General features: G+C 37.5%; 1 protein-coding gene across 1 annotated transcript; it reads right to left on the bottom strand.

Moving 5' to 3' along the window:
• Positions 1 to 4,233: 4,233 nt before the first annotated feature.
• ext2 (exostosin glycosyltransferase 2) lies at positions 4,234 to 23,179 on the bottom strand. Its single transcript, XM_079242734.1, has 15 exons — positions 23,057 to 23,179; positions 22,369 to 22,711; positions 22,053 to 22,276; positions 20,186 to 20,275; positions 19,137 to 19,253; positions 18,713 to 18,908; positions 18,263 to 18,402; positions 18,061 to 18,154; positions 13,657 to 13,788; positions 9,286 to 9,475; positions 7,802 to 7,968; positions 7,010 to 7,153; positions 6,672 to 6,800; positions 6,072 to 6,154; positions 4,234 to 5,407 (listed from the first exon to the last, which is right to left on the bottom strand). Exons 2-15 carry the CDS (start codon positions 22,681 to 22,683, stop codon positions 5,269 to 5,271), a joined length of 2,160 nt encoding a protein of 719 aa, XP_079098860.1. The 5' UTR covers positions 22,684 to 22,711; positions 23,057 to 23,179; the 3' UTR covers positions 4,234 to 5,268.
• Positions 23,180 to 23,417: the final 238 nt, after the last annotated feature.

The raw sequence follows: 23,417 nt of genomic DNA on the forward strand, positions 1-23,417 counted from the left end.
AACTTCTCACCTTCAACACAAATGTTAAAATAACTGGCTCTGGGTGTGAGTTTCAGCAAGTCAAAACTGCTCTTTCACATTTAAAAGTCAAGTAGATGAAATGTGGTTTTCTTAAGTGTGGTTAGGGTGAGAGATCCACCTGCTGCCCTGCTTCAGTTGGCTGATGCCCAGTGAGAGGAAGGCATGGTGGAGAAAGGGGGAGAGGTTCACAGCAGGCCTGCTGCTCTCAGAGCTGGAGAGCATGGGAGCGCCAGCTTTCAAACAGACACAGCTCTGTTTTTAAGAGGACATTCTCCAAGTGGACATGACTGTGGCCCCTTGCATTTTTAGTCTCACAGGCTTCAGAGAAAGAAGTGCCTACTAGTTGGTTGGACAGCCAGAAATAACACAGAAACCAGCAGAAGCCCCCTTTGAAACAGAGGATCTGGTGGGGATCACATGCAGTGTGTTGACACTTTTAAGCATTGAAAGGATGTCAGTGTCACCAGCCTTTTCTGCACTAAGCGTGGCAGCAGCCTAGGTATCAAGCACCAGCCTCCATTTGTTTCTTCTTCATTAACGTAACAATTGGCCAGATTTCTGCTGTAACCTCCGCTGTTTTCATCTCCATCCTCAAAATATTGAAATTCTTGCTCCACCCAAAAACAAGTAAATTACTTTAGGACTTTGCAACATTAGTTATTATGTAATCTTGGGGTACTGCTGGGGAATCAAAGTGTTAAAGCTTGTTCCACAACACTGATGGTTTCATTTATATAATGAATTGAATATGCACCATGTAGAAAATCTGGGATTAGGTATTCTAGTGCAGTGACTCCTCCTTTTAAAGTGCTCCTGAAAAGAATGAGAAACTATACCCAGCATACAGTGCTGGTCTGAATCATAGTCAAGGAACTACAAGCACAAAATTTAGATTTTCTTCTTAAGTAAATACAAGTAGGCCAAACTTGTTCATTAGGAATATTTTCATAAAATGTTGTGCAATTGTAATAATAAGGAAATGACATGTGGTTTCAGAAAGCTGGACACAATATCTGTCTCTAAATCTCCCATCTTGAAGCTTCTTGTACCTCTGCCACTGCTGTGTGTCCAGGTGACATACCTAATCATTTTTTAAAGTTAGATTTTAGTTTTCTCCCACTGGTTTCATTGGGACTTAGATCAAGACTCACTTGACCAAACCATTTGACTGACTCTAAGGGCTCAGCTTTGGTTTCTCCTGACCATAAAACATCACTGAAAGACTGTGGCTTAAAAAGGAGGACATATCAACTCAGTGTGCATCACAGTGTTCTGGTAGAAAACACCACTTTTTAGGCTTCTCTTACTGAGTTTCTTCATATTGCTGCTCTTCAAGCAGCCACATGAACTTATGATTACACAGTAAATATTGCTAACTCTAAGCTCTAAACTAAGGTTTTTATGATTTTTCATAGATGGATTTCATATTTTTTCAGACAGTTCTGTTGTCACCACCACTGAGAAAAATATCTGAAAAAATGTGCCCCTTCTGATTCAGTAAAACTGTCATTCATTCTGTCAAAGGTACATGAAGATTTCTTTTTATTATTATTCCACCCTTTAAGTTGTTGCATTGCTTGTTAATGAAATATTCTGATAATAATATAAAATTGCTGTCTGCATATTTAAAATGCTGTCCATACAATACAGTATACCAGTAATCTTGACAAACAGTAGAAGTTCCCAGTAAAATGGTTAAAAATAATTTAAACATTTTTTTTCGGAAACAGGTTGGAATATTTCTATTTGTCCCGGAGTGTCAACACAGAGACATGGGTCAAATTAACAAACCCCAGGCTTGGCATACTTGTGTTTTTTGGCCTGATTTCAGTTTCATTCTTCTTTGTGAGCAAAATAATAAGCTAAACAACGCAGTTATGGTACCCCATCTTTAGTGTGGTTAGCTTTCCCTGACTGTTTACTTGTTTCCTCCTTATACCTGTGTTCTGTTGGGGAAAAAAGTTTAAGTGGAAAGTTGAGGAAAAGTACATATATATATATATAGTTTGGGTTTTTTTTTTGGTTTTTTTTTCACCTCCTGGTAACTGTATCCTCCTACAACATAAATAGCAAAGAAGATACAATTTGGTACATGTTTTATTTCTGTTTTTGTTTTATTTCTTCTTTTGTAAAACATATTTTTGGCCCCAAGCAAAAGACGGGGTTATATTTTCTCAGAAAGCGAACCTGATACCTCGCCATACACCTTGAGGCACAGCAACCATTGCTAATTCCCTAAACTGAACCACACTCACTGTCCTTCAGAGCTGGTTGAAAAAAACAGAAGGCAGGAATCTGTCAGCAGAGCAGATCACCCCAAAGTCCTCCAGATTACACCCAACCTTCTATTCAAATGCAAAGACAAATTTTAGAGTATCTTTTCAAGTGTGAGCATGAGCTCCCCTGTGCTCTGGCTGAAGAATTGGACGGAGGGTGAGCTGTGAGGGCGTCTGCTGTGTTCCAGTGTTCTGGGAAAAGGACAGTGCACACAGCTGCGCTCAGGGGGTAAATGCAAAACAAACATGCCTCACATATGCTTCCCCCTCAGCTGTCATGGCTCTGCTTTCAAAGATTCAACCCCCTATTACACACATTGCACTGTTCTCCCTTTGCTCACTTCCACTATGTCCACTAGGCCAAAGCTGCAGCTCCGAGGTCCGAGGCACAGCCGCACAGCCAACCCAGGAAGGCTTTTTAATTAACATTGAGCCATGTGGAAGCTGTGGACTGCAGTATTGTGTGTCAGGATGGACCGTCTGTCTTTTACTTGGTTTCATGAAGTCTGTGTGAACAGAGTGCGCAGGCAAACTGGCACTGAGTTGCTCAGGTTTACAGAATACAAACTCTCTGTTCTAATATCATTTTATATATTTAAGGTTCATTTCTCTAAAACATCTCTGGTGATGTCTTCGACCTCTGGAAGCCATGGATGCACTCATTTTTAGGACTGAAAATGCAAGCAAACTGTAGGGGAAAAAAAGAAAGAGCAAAAACTCTTCTGCCACCAGTATGCGGTATCACTCCAACCTTGAACAACATCATTGTCTACTTTCCCCCATTCTCTAATACTACTGAAGTCAAACAATCAGTATAAGAGTAAATATATAATTATGTACCATATGCTGTTGTGTGCATGTAGAATGAAGTGTTGGAGGTCTCAGAAATGGTACTAATTCGACGCTCAGTTTTGAGACAGTTTATCAAATATCTGAGTGTATTACTTTCTTAAATTTGCTAATGTATAATTGTATTTCCAGTGATGTGTTTGAACATGTTTACTTTCTCTTGATATTCTTTTAAAGTTTTTCCTTGTGTTTGGCTGGCTTTGAGCTGCCTTTTTTAATTAAGAGTGTATATCTGCTCATGCTTGTGTTGTTGTGTGATTAAAGTTCAATAAGTTATTGCACTTGGGTTTAAAAGGAGTTTGTTACAAAATGCACGTAGTAGTGGGAGCTGCAAACAACCTGGGCCTTTTCGCCTCAGTTTGCAAGGATAAGGGGCCCCTTCTTTCTGATCATAAGAGCAGTTTTCATCCAGACACTCAACTCATAAACCATTTGGATGGTGAGATGAGAGATGCTTAATTTTAAAGAGAGAAGGGGCACCTTATTTCTGCAAAAGGGAGATTATAGCAGGCCAAAGATGAAAAGGGGAATGTGTCCAAGACTGTACATGACACAATTTACTGCCAAGTTACTGCGATGGTTGTTCCTTCAGGCCTTCAGTCAACTAAAACCTACTTGCTAATAACTGCTAAAGAGGAAAAAAAAAAAGGCCACTTTTCTTTTTTTCATTTGTATTAAAAAAAAAAAAAAACCCACTCCTTGTTCAACATAAACCTTTAAAGTTAGACATCAATTGGCCACTACTCCTAGAGAAGTTGTCCAAGATTAAGAAAAAGACACAAATTTGCACAATCGTGTTACTTTAAAGCATTTATCCAAAATATTGTCATCCCCAGAGCCTCATTCTGAAATACCCATGCATTTCTGTCCCTTTGAAGGGACACAAGCACTGAAATGAGATCTTGCAACCCACCAGAGTATCAGTCTAATTGAAGCTGACAAAAATACGGACTGCACCCTTTTGAACTGCTGACATTGAACAGGGTGGATTAGGCAGTGTATATTAACAACAGGTGACAGCCTGCAGGGAACAGTGGACCGGCCATGTCACGGATGGTCCTGCGCTGGACGGTCACACATTAAACTAAAGGCAGACATGAGAAAGGAAAATGTCTTACATCATCGTCTTCGTCCACTTGCTTGTGCTAGGACAGAAAAATAAGCTCAGACACGTTACTGCAGTCTTTAATATGATTTATAAATGCAAAGATACAACTAGATGCATATGCTTACATAAAAAAACTATTTTATGACATTAAAACAATAGAAAAAGGACAATAAAAACACAAGGCAGTCATATCTTTAACACTGCATAGTTGTATGTGTTTGTCTATACACTGGAGGTGAGATGACTAGTGACAAAAAGCACAATGTAAGGAAACACCAAAAATAAAAAAACAAACAAACAAAAAAAAAAAACTGTTTACATGAATTTTAAATGATTAAGTGTGTGGTGAAATGTAAGGCAAACAAATGATAACAGACATGCCGAGTGCTCAAAAAAAATGAAAAGACAATAGACGCTCCAATAAAAATCAGTATATTAAAAATGAAAACATTTTAAAATTTCCAGTAGCTCTAAATGATTTTTTTTCAAGATCAGCAGTTACTTGAATTAAATTTATTTTACCAGTTGTCTAAAAGTCCAATCTGATGTGCAATACAGAATACATTATGAAACATTCACTGTACAACATCTGTGTGTCATCAATCCATAAATAAAGCCTACATAGACATGACATTTATTTATTACTTTTTTTTTTTTTTAATATAATATACCTGATAAGAAACAAGTTTATCTCTGCTTTTGAGAAAAAAAAAAGGACCTTTTTCGGAGGATCATAAATTATGACTATCATACAGCACGGCTGCAAAGTACAAATATATACACATCCGATTTGCAGATTTCAGAGCAGCTGAAGTCTCAAGTGTTCAGCCGTAAAACAGTAACAGTGAGAGATTTTAACAATCTCAAACCATTCTGCATTTTTTCGGAAAGACAAAAGAAAAAAAAAGGATGACAATGTCAACAATACATTTTAATACTGACATCCTGTCAAAAACAATTTTGATAATATGCCTTAAAGTGTTGAGGGTGTGAACTCTGAATAACTGGTGCAGGTCAGAGGCTGCCAATGTTGGGAAAGCTCTTGAGTTTCTCTGGAAAGTCGTCTTTATAGAGCACGGGGTCTGCACGGTGCTCCACTACCTTCAGAGGCATTGTTCCAAAGACTGATGCAAATTTATTGATGCACTCAGATCTGTGGAGGATGAGAGAATATTTACTTTGACAAAAAGAAAAACTTATTAAGCAGCTTCTGAAAAGAAATGTCTATAAATTATGCAAGTATAACTTAATCATTGTAAGGTCTCAAACTTCTCTAAATCAGGTTTCTATGTTTCTAAATCTTGTGTTTTATTTCTATTTAATTGAATGTAGAACCAACATTTCGCCCCTGATCTACAGCTTTTCATTTTCAGGACTAAGAATGAAAAGCTGTAGAAGAATAACTCCGAATATTTCTGCACAAGAGCAAATGAAGCATATAAAGTCTCTGACATAAAAACTAAACATAAGTAGGGAGGAAATATAAACAAATTCAATTCATTAAAAAGAAACAAATCTATAATTACAGTAAATTATTTGTAATAATAGCGGGGATATTCTCTCAATTGTTTAGCCAAAATTCTGTTTTACAGATTAAAAAGAGAGCAAATACTTTTACATTTAATAAGATGAAGAAATGTTTTAGCATTTTATACAATATCAAATCCAGGCAGATTGAGGGGGGGTAACACACTCATGGCAAACATGTCTGCAGACTCAGACATGCTTACAGACACATGTACATTACACAAAATAAACAAAAAAACTGATTGCATTGTGTCTACTTCAAGAAAGTTATCTAAAACAAACAGCCGTACCTCTCCACCATGTGCGTCTGATCGAGGGAGAGTCCATCAATGGCAGTGCATTCAGGGCACTTGAACTTCTTCCTTGGGGTCACCTAAACAGAAAGAAAGCAAAGTCACATCAGGAATGTCTGCTCACCTCCATTCTCACCTGGTCAAACAGAAGCCAAGACTGTCAAGTATGATGAAATAAGACTGGACAACACTGGACCAAGTAGCAACGCTACATGTGCAAGTATTAATGTGAGGAAAAAAACGGAAACATGGTAAAGATAGGAGGCACAGTCGAAAAGAATGACTGCCCCCTGAGAGAAGGTTCATTGGTGCAGGTGTAGGGAAGTATGGAAACTGTGATTTGACAGAAGAGTATGCTTAACCCTGGTGAGCTTAGCAAAACATACTCAGAGGGGGGAGTGCCAGTGAGTGACACTAAGATAAGGAAGGTTAGGGTCAGGCTTAAGCCCAGGGCCCCTGCACCTGGGTAGTGTGATGAGGAGGGGGAGAGGCGGTGATGTTGAAGGGTGATAGCTGATTAGACCCAGAGATGCTACTCTGCCTCTCCCTCCAATCCTAAAAAAAAAAATTAAGAGTAGTCAGAATTACGAATGTTACCTTTATTGGGGCTTTTCCTGTGATGTTTGCCACCAGGAAGTTCATTGCAATATCTTCACAGTTCATATGAGCATCCACCCAGTTCTTTATGTCCCCTGGCATCTTGTATGTGTACAAATAGTTGAAGTACTGAAATAGAAACGAATTCACAATGATCAATACAGAAGTTTTACAGGAAGTTAAGATGAAAAATGTTAAATCTGTTTTAAACTTAATGATCAACATCCTTTTCAAAATTACTTGGACACATCCTTGATAAGACTCATCAAAACTAGCGTAGAAAAGGCAGAGGAGGCATTAAAGGAACTAATATTTTCATAATTTCAGCAGGTCTTTACCTTGTGGTAGAAGGCGGCTCCTGTCAGAACCATGGAAACCTCATTTGTCCACTCTGATTCATACTTCCACTTCCCCATTTCATGGTCCCAGAGGTGCAGCCGTCCTGGGTAGCCCACCAGTCTGTCAGGGAACTCCCTCCACACCTGCACAAAACAGCGAGACAGGAGACAGATTGTTTTGACACATTTAGCTCAAGTGAACCACTTACATTAAGATATAAATGATTTAGATTGAGTCTGAGAAGTCAGAAGGAACATTTTAGTCTTTTTTCTTTTGGGGCAAAAATCACAACTAAAAGTCAAATGCCTGTAAAGCATACGCAGAAAAAAAAAAAACTTTTAGGCAGAAAGACTTTTAGACTGGCTAAATATTTCAACAAGGTTTATACCAGGAGCTGGTCTGATCCTTTTGTTGGACACAGGAAGAGTAGTCACCAATCAGAAAACTTCCATATTCTCCCTGTAATTCCATGTAATTATCCTCAAAATAAGCACAATTTTATTAAATAGGCTCTAAATGGATTCAGGTGAGCTTGTTGTGAAAAAAAAAGGGAGGGCAGGTATATTGACATGGAGAGCAAGAGCTGCAGACCTGTCATCATTTCTCCCACATCAAACACATTCAGCAAGCAGTCAAATCGCCAAATAATGAGACTGTAATCTATCTGACTGACTTTTAACTCTGGGATCAACTTAAAGAGGTTTAGAGCGAAATATGGCATCAGTGGTGACATGGGGAAGTATGATGAAGGCTATTCCCTCCCCCCTTTTAGAGTGGAGCACATTTCTTACCTCATAGCCAAACTGCAGCTCATCAGATGTCAGCATGATGATGTCATCATCGATTGCTAGCACCGCCTCAGTTTCAATCTCATCGTAAGGGAAAAAGCGGTTGCTCAGTTTGTTCTCTTTGGTACGCACCACTTTGAGAGGAACACCAACCTTTGGCCACAGAGACTCTGACAGGAAGAAGGAAAAGGAAAAATATAGGTTTACACACAAAAGTCCCCAAGCTCAAACAGTTTCTTTAATTAACTGGCTCACCGAAAATGACATGGAAATAGTTTTACTAATTCTCCTCAGCAAAACATTAGCTGGTTAAAAGCATGTGAAATCAGAAAGATTGTTGTCGTTGTCCAGTTTGACAGTAAGTTGACCTTGGGGAAGCCTGAAATGCAAAATATGGTGGAGGCATCACATCAGAGAAACATGCATATAACATGTGTTGCAAGTGTTCTGATGCACTATAAATATGGTATTGTCTAAGGGATCATGAAATTCTGAAATCCCCTCTGTGAATGGAAAACAACGTTCTGGAAGTTAAACTTTACTCACTGACTCATAATGTTACACTAACCTCAACTATGTGCAAATCTAAGCACACAACGATCACCAAAGTGTTTTTTCAGGGGGCTGTTTCAAAGATCTTGGGCAGTGTCCACGGCACGGACTGTAACACAGACTGATCACACAGACTGTACCCCCCTCACTTATGGAGTGACTGGGGCTTGGCAGCTTTTAAGAGAACCAGGTCTTCCTAACCACGTCTGAGGTCTCCTTTCAAAAGCTATTGTCAGGAAAAAACTGCAACGTTAAATGCCAAGAGTTTCTTCTTTCAATCGTCCCATGCTGTTGCCATTCCTTCTTCCAGTTCCAAGGCTGGAAGGAGAAAATACAAGTGATGGGAATTATGGGCTATTATATCAATTTGAAAATACCAGCTGCAGCTTGGCGTGGGTCAAAATATTAACTATTAATTGTTGTGGCATGTGAAAAACTACGTTCAAACACCATTTAATAAATGTCCATGTCACAAAGGATTGTCTGGATTTTTTATGGACCTTCTGGAATTACCAAAGATGTATAAATTGATTTTAAATTAAATTAATTGTTTCTTTTGTAGATGTCAGGTTTCTTCTTAAAACTGTCCATTTGACTCTGTTCCCTGCTGGAGGGCAATGTGAGAACTAAACTACAGCTCATTTTCTGTGTGGATCAGAGCCAGTGTGTTGTAGCTCTATTGTTGTACAGAATTACTGCTCTTAATAAAAACAGTGGCAAAAACACAAAGGGTGCTGGCAACTATACGTTGTTACATTTTTAACCTAGCACTTGTCATCTGTAAGGTAGAGTATTTATTTTCTTTTATTAGACTACATCTTTTCTTTCTTGTTTAGTCTGACCAAATAAATCTTTTCAATGACTGGTTATGAAGCTTCACCTTCTAGAAAGTTTTGTAGCCCAACTTATTTTTGACGGGACTTGGATATACTCACCCTCTGGCGGACTCTTGTTCTGGTTATTCCAAACCACCAAAAGCTTAGCCAAACTTGGCACTTTGGAGATTTCTGTGATGACCCTGAAAAGACTTTCAACGCGATCGTAGGTCAGCACCACTGCTGTGAATCCTGGAGCCCTTGGTGGGATAAGTGGCAGGAAAAGAGGACTGTTGACACTGGACCACTTCTGCATGAGACAGAAAACAAAGAACAATATGAGCCATTTTTAATTCAATCAACTATTTTATTCACTCCCAGCTGGTCTTGTGTAGGATGGAGGTTGAAAACAAGACAGGTCAGCTATCTGCTCATGCCTGCTGCTCTTGTGATGTTATTATGACAAATGAAAGTCTTGTGGAAATCAGGAGAAAATAAAAACTGTGGAACTGAGATGGGGAAGGGGGGGGGTAACAGAAGAACATGCAAAAAGTAGTTTACTAGGCACCAACATTAATGTGGAGCTTGGCTTTTCTTTCATAGCTACTTTTTAAAATGTAGCCTGCAAAACCTTGAAGTTGAATTGACTCCAAGACAGATCAAATGACACTGTAAAAATCAAGGACACCGCAGGGTAGTTTTCTGATGTGTGTGTCTTCTAATCTTACACTTTAAAGCTTGCAAAACGGCCATTTGGGTGAAAATAACAGGACCACAAGCTGCAACAAGTGACTATGCCGATAATACGTTCACTTACCAAGATTACCGTTTCAAGAGAAATCAAAATACAACCAACACGTTCCTCTTACATTACTGGCAACTGAGAGAGCATCAGGGTCTGCTCTTGGAGTAGGGCTAAACGAACACATCAAAACAAGATATCTGTGGGCTTCTTGAAGTACATATAAACTCTGTTTCTCTTCTGGTCCCAGGTGGCCACAGAGTGATTATGTGGCTCCTTCCAGAGCATCAACACAAGTCTGTCAACAGAGACACAGCCACTGCTTTTTACACAACATCAGTCACTCCACCACCAATAAAAATTCACTTTACTGGCAAGTGGAAACTTCCCTGTGGTCGTTGTCACATTGTCATACAAAAAAAAAGAGGGGGAAATCATTAAAGTAACACATATACACAGCACAGATGCATAAAAACACGCTGAGACCACTTAAGTCATTTGTCAAAATGAATAAATGAGATGAAAAGAAAGCCACAGCTCAATATGTCACCAACAGATCTGAAGAGTTGGTCTGTTTTACAGCACTAAAAAGAGAAATTTCATTTGGTTATTTGAACCAAAGTAGTTATTCACTTATTTTAGAAACCTTGAAGTGCACTGAGCTTAAGAAGAAAAGGGCAAATGATAAATCTAATATTCTAAATGTCTGAATTAGTCTCTCTTGTTTATCTGAAAAGAAAAACTTTGAACAGCATATAAACTCTCAACAAGCACAGATACTTCATTCAACATGCAGTAAATGTTACTATGTATGCACTCAAATGAGTACACAACTTCAATGAGTTGATGAAAAATGGCACATAAAAGTTGCTCTATTGTGTATTAATTTATTTATTCCTAATTTGTCGCCACTCTTGGGCGACAATGGGTACGGTTACATGGTGTTTTTTAATTCGGAATTAATAATTCAGAATTAAATAATTCGCAATTAACGTATTCTGCTACGAGTTTACATGAAGTTAATAATTCCAAATGAACGTTTACTTGAAATATGTCCTCACTTAATTCCTCTTTAGAGCGGCAGGTTGGGAAGGGTTCTGATTGGATGGAGGGTGCACGTGATGTATGGAAATAAACAAAGTTGGCTCCCTGCTTCTCGTCTTTTCAATCGTAACTTGTAAAAACTACATAAAAAGTACCAGTTTCGCCGCTATTTTAATTATAATTTTGAAGTACCAGCTCAACACGAGCATACTACTTCACTTCATTGATGTAACTGAGAAGAAGAAGGATACACCACCGAATACGGGAGGCAAAACAAAGCAGGACAGGACAAGGCAACAAGTGCAGAACGACCTGAATTAACTTGGAGTGAAATCAAGGTTTACATGACAAAGGAATTAAATAGATCGGAATTCGAATGCGAATAAACCAGCCACTAACATCGGAATTAAGTTTAATTCTGAATAAAAATTTGCATTAGGAATTAAGTGTTTACCTGGTTGTTTTTCATCAGTTTAAACCGGAATTAACTTTTATTTGGAATTAAACAGGAATTAAAATTCCTGTGTAAACGCACGGATTGACTATCTGAGGAACCCATTACCATAGAGAAAAAGGACAACAATATTAAAGATGACAATAAATATTCAATTAAATTGGAAGCTTCCAACAACGTGAGAAGCTTAAAAATCTTAAACTCTTGTGATTTTATGCTTATTAATTAAAAATTAAAAATCTGACGCTTAACAAGAAAAAACATGATTAACAATTACTTGTGGACTAATGGCTATCTGCTCTCTGATTGGACAGTTTAATTAGTCCCTATCCAATCAGATAGAAGAATGAAGACAGCGACAAAATTTGCAACCACAACTTTAGTCTTGCATTGAGCTTTGTGCTTTGCATCCGTCGACAGGATTTTTGTAAAAGAAATTCTTTTTTTTCCCCCACAAATAATTTTTTAAATAACCACGCAGATCCCTTTCTGCACATTTAAAAACTCAAATTGTCCGAGCAGATTTCATTTAATTTTTTTCGCAGGACGACAAAACTGATTTACAAATATAAACTCTTTGCAAATTATTTGCAAACATTCATTTACAGCTGCAAAAGCTTTATGACTTTATACTGAGCCCATAAACTAAAACTTTTCAACGACACTGCGAAGTTGTAACCATTGCAGAAAAAGTAAAAAAAAAAAAAAAAACAAAAAAAAAAAACCAAAAAACAAAAATGTGGCAAGTTTAAAAGCCCCCCCCAATTTCAAACAAAAAATAGCCTGTGCCCTGTTCTGAGACCTCCTCCCTCCAAAAGCACTCGCAGTTCTGGGCAATGTGCTTTCAATTACCACCCTTGAGACTTTAGGAGGAGAGGCAGAAAAATGTCTGCTTGATTTATTTAGTGCTGTGTGCAAGTTCTTCTCACCATCCATCGAGAAACCACTTTGTCTTCCATCTCAGGCAGGAATGGCCAAAGGTCCATACCCTGACACATTAACCTCTTCTGAATCTGGACAAACTTTTGCACAGGGGTAATGCTGACAGATTGGACCGGAACTCAAATGGTCGGTTATATAATTTTGGTGGTCAAAGTCAAGTGTAAGTGCTGATTATAAGCTACCTGCTTAGACAAACCGTCTGACATGGTCAAGAGGAAAAAGTTGCTTTAACAGATGCCAAAAAAATTTTAAAAAAAAAAAAAAAAAGAAAGAAAAACAACTACAAAGGACAGTACAGCCTGTTCGATTACAAACATGTGCCCTCACTGTTACCGTCACTTCTCTAATCAAACATTACTATACTTGTAGACATCACATTCAAAAGGCATTATGCATCTACACACACGCTGACATGCGCAAGCCTCTATCCCACAGACAGCTTGGAGGAGCCTCTAGATCAAACCAAGCTGATTAACAACTCCTGGGAGACGTTCGCCTAGCCAACATGTCTGCAGCAACAAACTCCCACAACTAGAGCAATGCTGAGCGCACAAACACACACATACACACACTGAAACAGCTCTTCACATCCAGAATACTCTCTGCAAACACAATGACTAAGACCTAGAGGAACTTCTTATTCACCACAGCAGAGAAAATCTTCAAGCAGAACTGCTGACACAACCTTGCTGCTTCAGAGCTGCATGGGTGTATACCCAACTGTGAGGTGCTCCATGTGTGGTGCTTCAGGAAGAGGGACAGCTTCTACCATCACCCTATTCCAGAGGCTTTGATTTACAAGGCTCAGGAGAGTGGAGAAGCCTATGAGGCGCAGAAAGCTCCTGCATGACAAAAGCTTAATTTGGAACAGTGTTTTTCAGATGTCTGCCATAAAGGCTCTATGAAAAAATGTATATATATATATATATATATATATATATATATATATATATATGTGTGTGTATAGATGGGGAGAGAGGGAGGAGAGAGAGAGAGAGAGAGAGAGAGAGAGAGAGAGAGAGAGAGAGAGAGAGAGAGAGACTATGTTATAACAAAATCCAACAAATTCTAACAAAAGCTTAATTTGGAACAGTGTTTTTCAGATGTCTGCCATAAAGGCTCTATGAAAAAATGTATATATATATATATATATATATATATATGTGTGTGTGTATAGATGGGGAGAGAGAGAGAGAGAGAGAGAGAGAGAGAGAGAGAGAGAGAGAGAGAGAGAGAGAGAGAGAGAGAGAGAGAGACTATGTTATAACAAAATCCAACAAATTCTAACAAGATATGGAAAGGTACATACAACCACAGGAGGATTGTTCCACTGCTCGTAAGTGCGTGCAGCATATGGGTAGATTCGGTCATTGATGATCTGGAGTGTTGTCAAACCAATAGCCTTCATGGAGCTGAAATAGGCATCCCAGAACCAGTGTGCCTAAAGACAAAAGAAGCATGACAATTAAATCTTTATCCAAAGAAAGAAAATAAAGCAACATAAAGTTAACACAATACATTCTACAGTATCAAATTTAGAAACATAATGAAGGATGGCATATTTGTACAAATATGCAATATTGTACTAATCTGACAATTACAACTGTACCATTATACAATATAAACTTTATGCAAGATTTCTAGAAGCTACAAATTTAAGAAAGTCAGCAAAGACCTATAGATTTTTTTTTTTTTTTAAATTTAGGCTCTCTTCAGGAAAATATCAAATGGGGACTGGGGCACCAGGAAACCAGGGACTAGCAGTGCTCATGTCTGGGGCAATGGCACCAACATAGATCAATTGTGCTCATAAATAAGTGAGGTGGTCTGTGTATTTGTGATTTTTGGTGTTTAGGTGCAACTTTTAAGTCCCCCCACCGCTTTTCTTTAACTGACTAAGCAAAATGCATCACATGAATTTTAAGATGCCTTCAACAATTACATCAAATCAAAATTTATTTGTATGGCACCTTTCAAACATAAAGTAGCACAAAATGCTTTACATCCATTAAAACAACAAGTAAAACAATTGGACACATAATCATTCACACACACAAACCTTCCAGGTTTGTCAAGTGATTGACATTTCAGTCACAGATGGTTTATTTATTCCTTTTAGATAAACACCTACGGACTGTTTAATCTAAACTCTACTGGTATAGTAAGACTTCCAAAAGAGGAACAAATAATCCAGACATTCCCAGCTGCTACAAAAACCTTCAAGCCAAGCACACACACTAATAAACAGAATCTGAATGTTTTAGTGTTTCATTAAGCTTCTGACATGTTACTGCTTTTTAAACTTATGTTTTTGTTCTTTATTATTTTTTATCATTGACTTAGCTATTGTCGAAGATAGATAACAAATGTGACGTCATAACTGTAAAATCCTGATATTCTCCACATCCCCAAGATGTACAAAAAAAACAGCATTTATTTTTACAGCAGAGCTGAAGAGAATTTAAAAAGACTGTCTAATCTCAGGGGTCTATAAATCAACTGGTGATGAAAGTTTCTTTTCCGACCAGGAGGAGGCAGAAAGAAAGCTGTGCTTGCCCCGGGGGTGTATATGGCCACAATCCACCCTCCACCCTCACTTGCAGGAATTTTTATGGGCAGAGAAGAACAGACATCATTGCGAGAGAGAAAAGAAACTGTCACTTCATCATGCAACCACTGCATCTAGTCCATACCATGTTGTTCCACGGCTAAAGAAGAATTTGTAACAAAGGGCCAACAGCTAGCACTTCAAGCCTCGAAATAACCAAAATTCATTTAATTGAAAAATAGATGCAATTTAAATAATTAAGATCATTCACGTCAAACAACAGTCATTTGTAATGTGAACTCTCTTAAAATTAATTTATCTTAAAATTTCCTTTAAGCTTCCCAGCAGCACCAACTCCACTGTTAATTACAACATGAAAGCACAAAGTGATGAAGAGAAAGTGTTTAGTAAGCTAAAAACTGCATCACTTTGTTTAACCAAGTAAAAGTTGTCAAGTGTCAAACATATGGTTAGACCTATGGACCACAAAGGGCAACCAATGCAGCTGTGGCCAAAACCAGCCAATCATTAGTGCTTTTGGCATAATCAAAAACAGCATGTCTGTTTCAGTCATGCAAGTTTGTCGCTGGGAATTATGTCTTTACTCAAGATTTATTAGCACTTTACTTTTAACTGTGATCAAAACATTTCCACACACACACACAAAGACACACATCTACAAGAATTTGTATGTGCACATCGACACATACCTTGCTAATTACCTGGTGTAAATCAGCTCTCTTTAGAATGGCTAAAATAAAAACTAACAAGACTTTGTGCTTTAAAGAGCCCAGTTAAACACCACTACTGCAGGAGAGAGGTTCAGATGGGATTAAACAGCCCCAGTAGTGAGCCCTCAGTTTTCCATAGTTACTGATTTATTTTGTATATTTATTTTGCTGTTTTGGTTTTTGTTTTGTTTGTTTGCTTTTAAACAAATGAACACTAAGGGGTGGCACTGCTTTCCTTTCTGTTCAGTCTTTACACAACCAAGTATGAGATCTATTCTTTTATTTATTTATTGGTTGTGATAGTCTAATAACTTAAGCAACTGTGACAGTAAGGATGGAGGACAGGAAAAACATCGAGGACATAACAGTATAAAAACCTTACATGTGCATATTGGTAAAATTCAGAAGAAGCAGTTGTTACTTTCCTGACCAACTGTTTGTTTTTTGTTTTAATGAAGAGCTGCATCTAATGGGTAATCTGGGCTAAAGAAAGGCTGATGGAATATCATGCAGGGTCCAATCTTAGACAATCAATCCCATTTTCCATCTTATTAATTAGCTGATTTTATTTTGCTGTGATAATTTATCAAAAATATCAGCAACACGCGTGTTCTATTTTCAAGAAATTTAAAGAATGACCTACATAAAGCTTATGGAGGTCAGTTGTGGTCCTACTTCAGCACTTTGTGTATTCCACAGCTGTCTGGTGCAGAGTCCAGAGCATGCCATAACATCATGTCAAATTTTAAAATGAGATCTGATCTCTGACCAACAACTGAGAAATAATGTTGGATATTCCACTGTGCACCTGAAATCTGATCAGGTTTTATAAGAGCTGCTTTTTAAAATATACAAATAGCTTTGCCATGCAGTCTGAATTGAAACGGCAGTTCAACTCAAAGTGCTGTGATGTAGCCACAAATAACAATAAACACAGATTCTAGGATATTCCTATTCTTCTGTCAAAAAATCAAGTAAACTTTCTTAACTTAAGTCAGATTTTTTATTTTCCCAACTGAAATCAACCACATACTCCATTACTCTAAATTATACATTTTCTTAAAATAATTACTTTTACACAGATGAACTAAAAATTTGTTCACAAAACTTTAACATAGACAGAAAAGTCACAACTTGTTCATTATGACATCTTGTTTGAGGTAAGTATGCACCGGATTTTCCTGCTCCTCCATTTGTAAGCATCTGTTAAGACTTCATGGGAGCAAATAAAATGAAAGAAAGGGCTGCTTAGCCATCTGCTGGCAAGCTAAAGAAATGCATTGCTCACCAAAACACTAATTTCGCCCTCTGATTTTGGTATTAAACCATTACTGTTATGGTCCTTAGACAAAAAAAAACCCTGTTATAGCGCTGTGTTTCTTCTTATTTATGTGATTTTTCCCTCAAAAAAGCAACAAGGAAAGTTCTTTGTATTTTGAGCTAATAAATCTTCAAACAGACATGAATAAAATGGCAAAAGCTGGATAATTACATTTCTTTTTAACATTTTAACTTTTAATAATGTTGTCTAAATGTTAGATATTCAGGCAAAAAGTATTATAATCCTTCCAGTTATGGATAGTTTATTTTTTGTATAAAATAAATGCTCGGTTTAAGAAAAGAGTAAATGAAAGTGTAACTAAATTACAGAGTAAATACAATTCAATTTGAACAAAAATGTAACAACATATAGTACACTGACTGAAAAGATAGCACCAAAAAAAAACCCAATGACATCCTACACAAAGGTCAACAGCTTTAATTTAAAATCCATTATGTCTCTAGTAATATGCTTTAAATATAAATTGTCTTGCAACCAATCCATCTGTAATCCATGAGAGCAGGCAGTAAAAGTACTACAGCCAATCAATAATATCAGATCTATACGAGCATGGTAGCGGTAAGCTGTCCATAATGGTAAACTCCCAACAAACTGCAACCTCATGAGCAAGCCATAGATGTCAACTTGTCTGGTGTAATACAAGCTCATCTCTGAGCCTTTGGCCGAAAATGTGTTTTGCCAGTTTAATTGGTAAATGGATTTGAGTTGATACAAGCGAATGAAGAGCAGCTGAACTCGTGCAGCACTCTCGTGGCTGCTTTTACTTCTGTTTATTGTGTCTCAACACAGATATCAAATGGAAAGAGCATAGGCCGTCTTTCATGCATTTCACTTAAGCTAAAATAAACATAGCTGAATCTTGTATGAGTCTTTAAAACTCCAGACTGAGCAAAGGTGGAAGTAAAGTTATAAACTTGGAGGTTGTTATCCAAAGTTCGGTCTCTTGCACGTCATATAAAATATGTAGTGGTAGACAATTGTTTGGTTGGTTGGAGCTCCAAATTTAGTGTCAGCACCAGTGACTACCATGTTAACCCCAGCACTAAAAGTTGCATTGTCATGTGAGTTTACTGATAATGTTGTGACCGTTACCTGTCTCTGCATTTCTTCAACTTGTCTTTGAGGAATGCTCTTCAGGATGGTGTACATCTCTGACAATTTCTCCTCTGGAATAACCACGGATGCCCTGTGCAGGAACAAAGACATCAAATTATTTATGTAACAATAAAAAAAAAAAAAAAGACAAAACACTTACTGGATTTTATTCCCCCTCAATTCAAAGACTCAGGCTTACCTTTTCCAGTCAAGTACTTCAGAGAATGGCAGAATGTAGGAGTCAGCCAGTATAACAGGTACACAGCCAGCTTGCAGCACATCACTGAGAGCAGCCTGACCCAAACGTGCCCCTCTCAAGACCACACAGAATGAAGATTCCTGGGGAAACATTTTGTATAGAATATGTGATACTGACTGGAGAAAAAGTTTCACTTTAGGAGCTTTAATTGCATTTTGACCATAAAACAAAAAAGATAAAGACCAGTTTTAATTTCTAGGTATTTTTTTCTAATCCTTCAATATTCTCTGCTCTCAAAGAGGCGTATAAAACAAAACCTGGCACACTGATAATTAAATCTATTAAAAAAAAAAAAAAAAGTGGTCTGCTATGAGAATTTCTTATTTAGGTAAGGGCATGTAAGAAGGATTGTACAAGTAATACTTTGTTATTACTCAGATGTCCTCCCACCTGAAGGATCTGTGGATAGTCATACACCTGACCCTTGTAGCACCGTTTCCGTGCAGAAGCAACACCTTGCGAAAGGTTACTACACTTGTCCAGGAGGAGTAAAGCTTCTCCATTTTCTTCTTTCAAACGCTCCAGTTCAGCGCGGTACTCTCGGTGAATGGCGGTTTGAGAGGACAGAATAAAGTAGCTACGCGGCCTGGATAAATGGGAACAGAAGGTGTACAACTGTATATAAAGTTATATGTTATATGTTATATTACTAACAATGAATAACTCTTTATCAAAACTGGCCTCAGCGGACCAATAAACTATAATTATTTTTATATTTACAAATGAATCACATGCAATAAACACGACTAGCAGAGAAGCTATCTGGCCATGATTTAACACTAAAGATGCAAGTTTCTGTTTGTCATCTGCTCACCCTGGCTGTCTCTCTGGCAGCTCAACATCTGCAGAAAGGGGGCTGTAAACTGGGATGCTAACATCATAACCTTGTCTGTAGGTCCATGTAGAGAAACCACCTCCAGCCAAAAGTGCTCTGAAACAAATACATGGATTGTGAGAATTCTTCCACAGAACGCGGTTGGCAAGAAACTCAATTAAAAACATTTTAAAGAAAAAAAAACTTTTAAATTAAAACTCAATTATACAAAAACATCCTTTTCTTAGTGTTAACATGTCTGGTAACAATACTGATGTAAAGCATAAAGTAAAATCAAATAAAGCTTTGTGGGCTCATCTGAAGTTACTGCAAAGGGTGATGAAATGCATTTGGCATTATATTCTATCTTCAGGCAAGGTGAATATAAAGTAGAAACATATCACCACAGACACCTGGTTCTAATGAGACTCTGTGCCAAATGAAGTCCAGCTGGATAAGCGCAGAAAATTCTTTAAAGCTAGAGATAGTGTTCAAGGACTCAAGTCTGCATGTTCATATACCCAACCACTTCTATTCTCAACAATTACTTTGCCCCACCAGATGTCTTGAAAATGTGGGTTCTTCAGGTATATAGAACGATTTAACCATATTTAGAAAAATATGTATCTCCGGTTAAACTGGAAGTAAATCTTTAGTAAATAATTAAGTTAATAATTGTAGGACTGGTGCTAAGACAAGCCTCTCTCATAAATGTATTCTCTCAATGTATTTTCTTAGAACCAGAATGTAGAAAAAAAAAAAAAAAAAAAAGACTTGTTCATCATATTTTTGTTTGTATACATACGTTTTAGACAAGAATATGGGGAATTTAAACATAGAATATCAACTATGTCCTTTTCTGTGTTTTGAATAAAATCAGGAGTCTTGGTTTACATTTGTAAATTTATCTGATCACACATTTCCAGCAGTACATATTGGAATTATAATGAGTATTAGTTCTCCATATATAATTCTTTTGATGATAAAGTTTATATACTAAGAAGGATAGCATTCAAGACCCTTGAGAGGGAATGATGTTTTGTAGTTACCTGTCCCTTGGCACATCCAATGCAGTGTTATAGTCAGGAGGGCCTCCAGGTAACATGTTGAAAAGTAAGTGATTCATCCCCTTGTCCCATCTACCAAAACAGAAATTAAGGTTAATGTTGAAACAAATTGTTATCTTATCATTCAAAGAAATAGAAACTAAATGAATAATGGAACTTCAGGCCATGACTTGTATATTTACTGCTAATAAAGAACAATAATATGAAATAATGCCATTTAGAAATGTGAAATTTTTAGATTAAAATTCTTCTTACAGTTCATGCATATATAGAACTTAACCTTCATTTCAGATTTTTTAAAAATATATTAGGTGTTAAAAAAAAAAAAAAAAAAAAAATTCAACCTCCATAACATACAATAATGAATACCAATATAAAAAGCACTGGCAGACAAAGTTAACACCGACTGTGTACATGCAAAACAATATTAGGTCTATTGTCACTATTCTAAATTAGACATTACTCCAATTATGTTTTACATGAGTTGCATGCAAGATATTCCATTCAATCCTCTTTGTATGTTAGACTAATACAGCATTAGACAATTAATGAGTTCCACCCACGATAAATCTTCCTGCACCTCCGTAATATTTGAACCATTTCGAAATCTTTCCACACATTACACAACGAGTACTTATGTTTCTCCCTTGCCACAAAGTGTCTTTGTATTTACTCTCTGTCTCCTATTCATCACAGATTCTGCTGATGGAGCCACCGTTGCCAGATCTTATAACAGAAACAATTAACCAAATCAACACAAGAGGGAAACAAACCCATCCAAAACAAGCAACTGGATTCTTAATATTATTAATCAGTATAAAAATCCCCTCTAATAGACTGCTGAGGCATGTGTTGTTGGTCCTACGGGACCTATTTAGTTTAATTTATTTACACTCAAACACCCACATTTTGCTGCACCCGCAATCCAAGATTACTTTACACTGTGTAGTCAACTTGCAACATTGTCTATGACCAAACATCTTAGTGAAGAGTAAGTGTATATGGCTAGTGTACTTAAGGTTGTTTTAGAACACATAAAACTCACAATATCCAACTAAAACTTATTGTTGATTATACTGTCAATATAACAAGTTTATTTCCACGGGATTAGGTCAATACAGTTAGAAAAACATTTCAACTACCACTATGAGAAAACTGAATAGGTGAAAATAATTAACTTTTACTTGTATACCCTCTTTGGGAAACCAAAGAGCTTTACAAAAAAATAAAACGTTCAAGCTAACCACATAGCAGCAAGTACAAAAAAAAAGAAAAAAAGCAGAATATAAATTAAGAATAAAATCCAAAACAAATATTAAACAGTCAACACAATAAAATAAAACCACTTTACTAAGTATGAAAATAAACTGAGAATAAAGGTTTTATGTTAAGCCTCAGAGCACCAACCATTCCATTGTTTACATCCAGACCTGGTGGATTCAATAAAAGCTGGTGGAACAACCTTATAGACCTGCCATGCCCATACACAGTTAAAAGATTAGACATGCAGGATAGTGTTAGTCCATTAAGAGATAAAACAGCAACATTACAAGTTTAAAATCTATCCTTAATTTGACTGGAAGCATGTGGAGACAAAGACTAGGAGGGGTATGATGTGTTCTTGTCTGGTCGTGTTTATTAAAAGCCCTTCAGCTGAATTTTGTACAAGCTGAAGCACCAGAATATCGGAGCGTTACAGCAGTCAAATCTCAAGCTGTACAAGAATTGATGGCTTTCCCACGAGCCAAGAATTAAGATGTTTAATAGGAGAAGTTACAGAGCAACTTACTATGCTATGACAGTAAGTTAAATTAGATGCTTAAAATGAATTAATTTGGATTTTATTTACCTGGGTAGCATTGCCAAGGCTTGGGCCGTCTCTCTGATACGTAGGGAGTTCTGATTCAGCACGTCAATAGATGGGATAAAAAGACAGGCCCTGGTGACATCGTCAGTGTAAAAGTCACTGTCGGAGATGGCACTGAGCAGGTCATTGTATTCTCTTGACAGTCCTGTGCTGCTGATTGGAACTCCCAAATCATCAACAAATCTCTGCAGAGGGCAGATGTAGACCTACAAAAGCAATAATTTCCATAAAGAATCAGAATCAGTATCAGAAAAAAAAAATACTAAAACTTGTTGATGTTTGTATAAATGCATATTACCTTGATCCTGTTCTTAGGATTATAGCCACATCTATACACATCAAAACAGGTGTGCATTCGACAACTGAGGTCCCCCCTCTCAGGTATGGGACTGGATGCAGGCAGCCGGATGAGAGGTGCGTCGTGGACACTGCGTTTATCAAGGGTCCAGTCAGCTGTGGATTCAATAGAGTGGGGCCAAAACTGAAACATCCCTGTTGCAATGAGCCCGAGCAGCACCACCGAGAAGAGGATGATGTAGTATATTCGGTGCTTGGTTTTCATCCGGGGGATTAGAGCGGGGCCTCGAGAGCTGTATCTCCCCGAGGCATACATGACTGATACCCCAATATCTAACCAGCCCCTACAAGGAAAAGCTTGTGATTAATGAGCATTTCAGACAGCAGCAAACTGAAGAGCGACGTTTTCTGATAAACCTGACGTGACAATAAGTGCGTATTAACTATCTGCGTGATGAGTAGCGGAAAAACATGACATATGAATAAACGACAGCAAGTCAATGTCACGAAGCAAGGCATGAACAACTTTAGTCATTTAGTCAACTGCTAAAGTTAGCTTTGACTAGCGCTTGGCTAAAACAACAATGTAAACATTTAGCTAAGTTAGCCAAGTGTTACAATCACAGTTATTATATGCCGTCAGGAAAAGAAAATTATGTTTAAAAGTTCTGAGAAAATATTTTACGTACCGAGGAATTTAAAAAAAACAAAACGTCCCTTTCACGTCCTAATTCATTGCATCAATCGGCGAACGGGCTACTTCAATAAATGCAATGTTTATGCTAGCCTAGCTTTGAACTGACTGACCATCCTCCCATGTCCATTTACAGGATGCTGTTCCCGGAAATCGCTCTTCTTTGCTTTTGACATCTGTGTTTGCGACTTACCAGCATGGCAGTGTAGTTCCCTCTGGTGGAGAAACATATCAATTTACGCTTTTTATTCATTGGAACGCCATTTATCAGAGAGTGAAGCTCCCTTCTTCCACAATTTAGGAAACAGGATGTATGAATTTAGCTATTAAACTGCTTTACCTGAACTCTTTCTCTA

Source organism: Telmatherina bonti (assembly GCF_933228915.1).
Source record: "Telmatherina bonti genome assembly, chromosome: 1".
NCBI lineage: Eukaryota > Metazoa > Chordata > Actinopteri > Atheriniformes > Telmatherinidae > Telmatherina > Telmatherina bonti.

Bases quoted from the DNA above. Each gene is read 5' to 3' on its own strand.
- ext2 (XM_079242734.1), bottom strand. From the start codon at position 22,683: ATGTATGCCTCGGGGAGATACAGCTCTCGAGGCCCCGCTCTAATCCCC. The intron at 22,277-22,368 runs GTAATATGCATT...TTGCTTTTGTAG, and splicing joins ATCCTAAGAACAGGATCAAG to GTCTACATCTGCCCTCTGCA. The intron at 19,254-20,185 runs GTAACTACAAAA...TATTTGTTTCAG, and splicing joins TTGGATGTGCCAAGGGACAG to AGCACTTTTGGCTGGAGGTG.